This window comes from Oncorhynchus gorbuscha, linkage group LG21 (genome assembly GCF_021184085.1).
Source record: "Oncorhynchus gorbuscha isolate QuinsamMale2020 ecotype Even-year linkage group LG21, OgorEven_v1.0, whole genome shotgun sequence".
NCBI classification, from domain to species: domain Eukaryota; kingdom Metazoa; phylum Chordata; class Actinopteri; order Salmoniformes; family Salmonidae; genus Oncorhynchus; species Oncorhynchus gorbuscha.
The window spans coordinates 7,405,038-7,413,804 of NC_060193.1; the positions used below are offsets into that span (position 1 = coordinate 7,405,038).

Sequence of the window (8,767 nt, forward strand, 5' to 3'; positions counted from 1 at the left end):
GAGAGAGCGAAGGTTGGGACGGCGCGATACCATCCGAGTAGGGGCAGTGTGGGAGGTGTTGGATGAGAGCGAGAGGGAAAAGGATACAAGGCAGTGGTCGGAGACTTGGAGGGGAGTTGCAGTGAGGTTAGTGGAAGAACAGCATCTAGTAAAGATGAGGTCGAGCGTATTGCCTGCCTTGTGAGTAGGGGGAAGGTGAGAGGGTGAGGTCAAAAGAGGAGAGGAGTGGAAAGAAGGAGGCAGAGAGGAAAGAGTCAAAGGTAGACGTGGGGAGGTTAAAGTCGCCCAGAACTGTGAGAGGTGAGCCGTCCTCAGGAAAGGAGCTTATCAAGGCATCAAGCTCATTGATGAACTCTCCGAGGAACCTGGAGGCGATAAATGATAAGGATGTTAAGCTTGAAAGGGCTAGTAACTGTGACAGCATGGAATTCAAAGGAGGCGATAGACAGATGGGTAAGGGGAGAAAGAGAGAATGACCACTTGGGAGAGATGAGGATCCCGGTGCCACCACCCCGCTGACCAGACGCTCTCGGGGTGTGCGAGAACACGTGGGCGGACGAAGAGAGAGCAGTAGGAGTAGCAGTGTTGTCTGTGGTGATCCATGTTTCCGTCAGTGCCAAGAAGTCGAGGGACTGGAGGGAGGCATAGGCTGAGATGAACTCTGCCTTGTTGACCGCAGATTGGCAGTTCCAGAGGCTACCGGAGACCTGGAACTCCACGTGGGTCGTGCGCTGGGACCACCAGAGTAGGGTGGCCGCGGCCACGCGGTGTGGAGCGTTTGTATGGTCTGTGCAGAGAGGAGAGAACAGGGATAAACAGACACATAGTTGACAGGCTACAGAAGAGGCTACGCTAATGCAAAGGAGATTGGAATGACAAGTGGACTACACGTCTCGAATGTTCAGAAAGTTAAGCTACATAGCAAGAATCTTATTGACTAAAATGATTAAAATGATACAGTACTGCTGAAGTAGGCCAGCTGGCAGTGGGTGCGTTGTTGACACTACACTAATCAAGTCGTTCCGTTGAGTGTAATAGTTTCTGCAGTGTTGCTATTCGGGGCTAGCAGGCTAGCTAGCAGTGTTGTTTACGTTACGTTGCATTAAAAGAACGACAATAGATGGCTAGCGAACCTAGAAAATCGCTCTAGACTACACAATTATCTTTGATACAAAGACGGCTATGTAGCTAGCTAAGTAGCTAGCTACGATCAAACAAATCAAACCGTTGTACTGTAATGAAATGAAGTGAAAAAGTGATACAACCTGTGAATGCGACCGGGTAGTTGAGTTCTATACAGAAGACGTTGGCTAGCGTTGGCTAGCTGTTGGCTAGCTAGCAGAGTCACCTACGTTAAGGACGACAAATAGCTGGCTAGCTAACCTCGGTAAATTAAGATAATCACTCTAAGACTACACACTCTAAACCTAAACAACACAATTATCTTGGATACGATGATACGATGATACGAAGACAGCAAAGACAGCTATGTAGGTAGCTAACACTAAACTAATCAGTTGAGTGTAATAGTAATAGTTTCTCAGTGCAGCTAATCAGTGGACGTTAGCTAGCTGGCTAGTGAAGACTACGTTAGGACGGCGAAATACGATAATTACGCAATTATCTTTGATACAAAGACGGCTATGTAGCTAGCTGAGAAGAAATTGCTAAGATAAGACAAATCAAACCATTGTGATATAATGAAATATAATGAAAAAGTTATACTACCCGTTGGAGCGACGTGCAGATGCGACCACTCCCTACTTGATTTACTGTGATATCTTCCTCGTCTTTCACTCTGAACGCGTCCTCCTCTTCTTTCACAGTAACGGCCCCACTCCCTACTTCTTGATTTACTGTGATATCCTTCTCTTCATTAACCCTCACCCTAAACCTGATCCTAGCTACTAAACCTGATCCTAGCTCCTACCCCTCACCCGGAACCTGATCCTAGCTCCTAAACCTGATCCTAGCTCCTACCCCTCACCCTAAACCTGATCCTAGCTCCTAAACCTTATCCTAGCTCCTACCCCTCACCCTGAACCTGATCCTAGCTCCTAAACCTGATCCTAGCTCCTACCCCTCACCCTAAACCTGATCCTAGCTCCTAACACTTAAAGTAGTTCTATCCTGAACCCTAAACCCCCCAGAGAGAATATTTGACATGTGGTCAGAATTTTGTTTGTTTACTTATCTTCTGGGGACTTCTGGTCCCCACAAGAATAGTTAAACACGTCCACACGTCCACACGTCCACACGTCCACACGTCCACACACACACACACACACACACACACACACACACACACACACACACACACACACACACACACACACACACACACACACACACACACACACACACACACACACACACACTAGTCTCCACAGCACAAGGCTACAAACTACAGTATAGCTTTACAGAGAACTAGGGGTTTGTCCAATAGTAAACTCAAACACTGGAAACAAGTCTGCCTGATGGGACTTTGTTTAATTCCAATTCCAACATTTACAAATTAATATTATGAAATTATTTCATTAGTACTTCTCAATTTCAGTTCATCCCGGTCGAGTTTTGAATTATCTTGTGTGGTAGCCTGGTCTCAGATCTGGTTGTGATCTTGTGTGGTAGCCTGGTCTCAGATCTGCTTGTGATCTTGTGTGGTAGCCTGGTCTCAGATCTGCTTGTGATCTTGTGTGGTTGCCTGGTTCTACTCTTGTGTGGTAGCCTGGTCTCAGATCTGGTTGTGATCTTGTGTGGTTGCCTCGGTCTCAGATCTGTTACCAAGGCCAACTGAACTCTGTCACTGTAGGCATAACAATGAGTGACAAGGACTTGGCATGATAGCATAAATAAACAGACTGGCACTCAGGCTACTTGTGTGTGTATTAACAGTTAAAGGTTTAGAGCCTTTTGTTGGTTTAAATGCCATCGAACTCAATTATAATGTTGTGTCTCCATCTAGCGGTTAAATCGTGGTTGTGCACATTGACAATAAATGGTGTTATGAAGGTCAACTGATGGTAAATTCAAGATAGTGCAGCAACAATGGTTTTAATGCTCTCTCCCCCCCTTCTCTGTCTCTCTCTCCTCTTTTTCTCTCTCTCTCCTTCTCTTTCTCTCTCTCCCCTTCTCTCTCTCTCTCCCCTCTCTTTCTCTCTCCCCCCCTTCTCTTTCTCTCTCTCTCCCCCTTCTCTTTCTCTCTCTCTCCTCTCTCTCCCCCTTCTCTTTCTCTCTCTCCTTCTCTCTCTCTCCCCTTCTCTTTCTCTCTCTCTCTCCCCCTTCTCTCTCTTTCTCTCTCTCTCCCCCTTCTCCTTCTCTCTCTCTCCTTCTCTTTCTCTCTCTCTCTCTCCCCCTTCTCTTTCTCTCTCTCTCTCCCCCCTTCTCTTTCTCTCTCTCTCCCCCTTCTCTTTCTCTCTCTCTCCCTCTCTCTCCCCCTTATCTTTCTCTTTCTCTCTCCCCTTATCTTTCTCCTTCTCTCTCTCTCTCCCCCTTCTCTTTCTCTCTCTCCCCCTTCTCTTTCTCTCTCTCTCCCCCTTCTCTTTCTCTCTCTCTCCCCCTTCTCTTTCTCTCTCTCTCTCCCCCCTTCTCTTTCTCTCTCTCTCTCCCTTATCTTTCTCTTTCTCTCCCCCCTTCTCTTTCTCTCTCTCTCTCTCTCTCTCTCCCCTTCTCTTTTCTCTCTCTCCCCCCTTCTCTTTCTCTCTCTCCCTCTATCTTTCCCCTTTCTTTCTCTCCCCCCTTCTCTTTCTCTCTCTCTCCCCCCTTCTCTTTCTCTCTCTCTCCCCCTTCTCTTTCTCTCTCTCTCCCCTTATCTTTCTCTTTCTCTCCCCCTTCTCTTTCTCTCTCTCTCCCCCTTCTCTTTCTCTCTCTCTCCTTTTTCTCCCTCCTTTTCTTTCTCATTCATACAATCCAAAACACTCACACTCACACACACGCACGCACGCACACACACTAATAAATAATAATGAGGAATAGACAACAGTAAGAAACACACTAAAAACCATACTCATCTCATAAAAGATAGAATTTAAACCCTTCATCTTATTGAATCTCTATAAATACATGGTCGTTATAGGAGGGAAAACATCTTCAATTAAAGCCTGTGGTAGTCATAGAAACAGTATTAATTAAGTTACAGTAGTAATATTGCAGGTTAAAGTACAGTAGTTTGTATTTCAGGGTTTTCCCATCGATACCTTTTAGGACTTTAGTTTAGATGTAAGAAACCTTAATTTAAACATGTTGATTTTGGGACCTTTTTCTCCACATTCTTCCTGGGGAAAAAAAGGAAATCACGTTTTGTGGTTAGATTTAGTTATTTCTTTCTTTTTTTGTAACAAAAAAACATCTTCTTTTTTTTTTACCAGAGAGAGAAATTGGGGTATTTTCTTTTCTTTTCATTAGAAAAGTAGCAAGGCATTTTTTGTTTTGGTATCCAGGTAGACCTGTTATAAGGATCTCATAAAGCTACTTAAGGTGACATATCACCGTCATAAGGAAAGTAACATGATACGTAACAACTCTCAATTGTGTCACTTGTTGAAATGTATTTCTAATTAAAAATGTCCAAGTAAGGGGACAGAAAAGGAGAATGTATTTGTCCCAGTTGAGCCACACTGCGGGCACTAACGTTGTTAGTAAACACATTCAGACACATAGAACCAAGGCTATATGGTCTATAGTGTGTATTGATCTGGGTAACTGGTCTATAGTGTGTATTGATCTGGGTAACTGGTCTATAGTGTGTATTGATCTGGGTAACTGGTCTATAGTGTGTATTGATCTGGGTAACTGGTCTATAGTGTGTATTGATCTGGGTAACTGGTCTATAGTGTGTATTGATCTGGGTAACTGGTCTATAGTGTGTATTGATCTGGGTAACTGGTCTATAGTGTGTATTGATCTGGGTAACTGGTCTATAGTGTGTATTGATCTGGGTAACTGGTCTATAGTGTGTATTGATCTGGGTAACTGAGCAATTAGTGCTTTTCTAGGCCAACTTGGTTTCGGTTCGATTCGAAAAAATCATTGAGGTGTAAAAAATCAAACGTTGACATTAAACATTAAAGCGATTAGTGTTTTTTGAGGTCGGTTCGGTTTCGGTTAGATTATTAAAAATAATCACGGTTTTCAATTTCAGTTTCGATAACTTTTTTAAACATTAAATGAACTATGCATTATGTGGGTGGAAACAACACATAATACAATAACGAATACAGTGGCTTCTGAAAATATTCACCCCTCTTGGCATTTTCTGGCCTTACAACATTTTCTGGCCTTACAACCTGGAATTAATTTTTTTTTTTTTTTTTTTGGGGGGGAGGGTTGTATCATTTGATTTACACAACATGCCTACCACTTTGAAGATGCAAAATATTTATTATTGTGAAACAGCCAAGAAATAAGACAAAAAAAACAGAAAACTTAAGTCTGTATAACTCACAAAGTCAATACTTTGTAGAGCCACCTTTTGCAGCAATTACAGCTGCAAGTCTCTAGGGGTATAAGCTTGGCACATCTAGCCACTGGGAGATTGGACCATTCTCCAAGGTAAAACTGCTCCAACTCCGGGTTCCGCTGGTGTACAGCAATCTTTAAGTGATACGACAGATTCTCAATTAGATTGAGGTTTGGGCTTTGACTAGGCCATTCCAAGACATTTAAATGTTTCCCCTTAAACCACTTGAGTGTTGCTTTAGCAGTATGCTTAGGGTCATTGTCCTGCTGGAAGGTGAACCTCCGTCAAAGTCTCAAATCTCTGGAAGACAAATAGGTTTCCCTCAAGAATTTCCCTGTATTTAGCGCCAGCCATCATTCCTTCAATTCTGACCAGTTTCCCAGTCCCTGCCGATGAAAAACATGGTGTTCTCGGGGTTATGAGGTGTTGGGTTGCGCCAGACATAGCGTTTTCCTTGATGGCATAAAAGCTCAATTTAATCTCTTCTGACCAGAGTACCTTATTCCATATGTTTGGGGAGTCTCCCACATGCCTTATAGCTCTGTGGAGCTTTGCAGCTCCTTCTGGGTTATCTTTGGTCTCTTTGTTGCCTCTCTGATTAATGCCTTCCTTGCCTGGTCCGTGAGTTTTGGTGGGCGGCCCTCTCTTGGCAGGTTTGTTGTGGTGCCATATTCTTTCCATTTTTTAATAATGGATTTAATGGTGGACTTTATTTAACTAATTACGTGACTTCGGAAGGTCATTGGTTGCACCAGATCTTATTTAGGGGCTTCATAGCAACAGGGGTGAATACATCTACACACGCACCACTTTTCCTTTTTTTTGTTTTTTTTTAAACAAGTTATTTTTTCCATTTCACTTCACCAATTTGGACAATTTTGTGTTTGTCCATTACATGAAATTCAAATAAAATCAATTTAAATGACAGGTTGGAATGCAACACAATAGGAAAAATGTCAGGGGGGGGATGAACACTTTCGCAAGGCTCTGTAAAAGTCCCATGATGGTAGTGATGCTCATTACTGCTGATCACTTATTAACCATTATTTATTCACATTACTTTACTTTAATCAAATATTTCAGTTATTGTGTATTATTACATTAGTTTTATTTGTTAACTTTATTATTTCATTCCAAGTCATCATCTCGTCTCTATAGAGCTGCTGTCTGACAACATCACTAAGTCATCATCTCATCTCTATAGAGCTGCTGTCTGACTGAATCACTAAGTCATCTCGTCTCTATAGAGCTGCTGTCTGACAACATCACCAAGTCATCTCGTCTCTATAGAGCTGCTGTCTGACAACATCACTAAGTCATCTCGTCTCTATAGAGCTGCTGTCTGACAACATCACTAAGTCATCATCTCATCTCTATAGAGCTGCTGTCTGACAACATCACTAAGTCATCTCATCTCTATAGAGCTGCTGTCTGACAACATCACTAAGTCATCTCTATAGAGCTGCTGTCTGACAACATCACTAAGTCATCATCTCATCTCTATAGAGCTGCTGTCTGACAGAATCACTAAGTCATCTCGCCTCTATAGAGCTGCTGTCTGACAGAATCACTAAGTCATCTCATCTCTATAGAGCTGCTGTCTGACAGAATCACTAAGTCATCTCATCTCTATAGAGCTGCTGTCTGACAACATCACTAAGTCATCTCATCTCTATAGAGCTGCTGTCTGACAACATCACTAAGTCATCTCATCTCTATAGAGCTGCTGTCTGACAACATCACTAAGTCATCATCTCGTCTCTATAGAGCTGCTGTCTGACAGAATCACTAAGTCATCTCGCCTCTATAGAGCTGCTGTCTGACAGAATCACTAAGTCATCTCATCTCTATAGAGCTGCTGTCTGACAGAATCACTAAGTCATCTCATCTCTATAGAGCTGCTGTCTGACAACATCACTAAGTCATCTCATCTCTATAGAGCTGCTGTCTGACAGAATCACTAAGTCATCTCATCTCTATAGAGCTGCTGTCTGACAGAATCACTAAGTCATCTCATCTCTATAGAGCTGCTGTCTGACAACATCACTAAGTCATCTCATCTCTATAGAGCTGCTGTCTGACAGAATCACTAAGTCATCTCATCTCTATAGAGCTGCTGTCTGACAGAATCACTATTTTAGTCCTTTAAAGTCAATAAGACTTTAATGACCGCTGAATACCAACTATCAATCACTTAGATCATGTATTTTCAGGTAGAGATACCTCGAAGCAGCTGCTCTCTCTCCCTCCTCTCCCTCTCCGTGTCTGCTCCACAGACCCGGACAAGTAGGCGCGCAATGGATTATGGTCATTGTAGTTCATCACCACAAAGCCTGTTAGAAACGACAACTCCCTACTAAATTGCACAGTTCGGTCTTGATCTGATTTATCTCTTGAGAAACTGCACATTGAGCTCACAGGGGGAAGAAAAATAACGAAATGGAATTCAAACAATTGAACCAACGTTGGTCAATTACTTGTTTAAAAACCTATTCAACATTTTGGTTAATCGCTTAGCACTAGTTATAGATGAATCACCTAAAGGTAACTGGGCCATAGTGTTATAGATGAATCACCTAAAGGTAACTGGGCCATAGTGTTATAGATGAATCACCTAAAGGTAACTGGGCCATAGTGTGATAGATGAATCAGAACCTAAAGGTGATCAATCTGCTGCTTCGTCTTCATAGTCTGGGCTGTGTTCAGTAGGGACAAAACAGTTTGAAACAGGGAGGTACTGTCCTGAACTTGTTCAATAAGAAGACAGATTTACATTTTCTGTTGAAAAATGTTTTGTTCCAGTATGCCCTACTGAACAATACCCTACTGAAGTGCTTTGTTTTTAAATAGTGGTCAGGACTGTTCTGTTGTGTTGTGTTCAAGACTGTTCTGTTGTTGTGAGTTCTCTTCTGCAACTCAGAGACTTTGGTTCATCTAGACATCTGAGACACCCCTCTGTTATCACCGCTCTGAGAGAGGTAGAGAGAAAGACACAGAGAGAGAGGGAGAGAGAGAGAGACACAGAGAGAGAGGGAGAGAGAGAGACACAGAGAGAGAGGGAGAGAGAGAGACACAGAGAGAGAGGGAGAGAGAGAGAGACACAGAGAGAGAGACAGAGAGAGAGGGAGAGAGAGAGAGACACAGAGAGAGAGGGAGAGAGAGAGGGAGAGAGAGACACAGAGAGAGAGGGAGAGAGAGAGAGACACAGAGAGAGAGACAGAGAGAGAGGGAGAGAGAGACACAGAGAGAGAGGGAGAGAGAGAGAGACACAGAGAGAGAGAGACAGAGAGGGAGAGACAGAGAGAGAGA

At 43.1% G+C, this 8,767-nt stretch overlaps 1 protein-coding gene across 1 annotated transcript in view; it reads right to left on the reverse strand.

Annotated features, from left to right (window-relative positions):
- Positions 1-2,186: 2,186 nt before the first annotated feature.
- Positions 2,187-8,767, reverse strand: part of brms1 (BRMS1 transcriptional repressor and anoikis regulator) — a 27,116-nt gene continuing 20,535 nt past the window's right edge. Inside the window, exon 9 of the mRNA XM_046320446.1 lies at positions 2,187-2,207. Coding sequence (XP_046176402.1) covers positions 2,187-2,207 — 21 coding nt within the window. The remainder of the gene's footprint in view (positions 2,208-8,767) is intronic.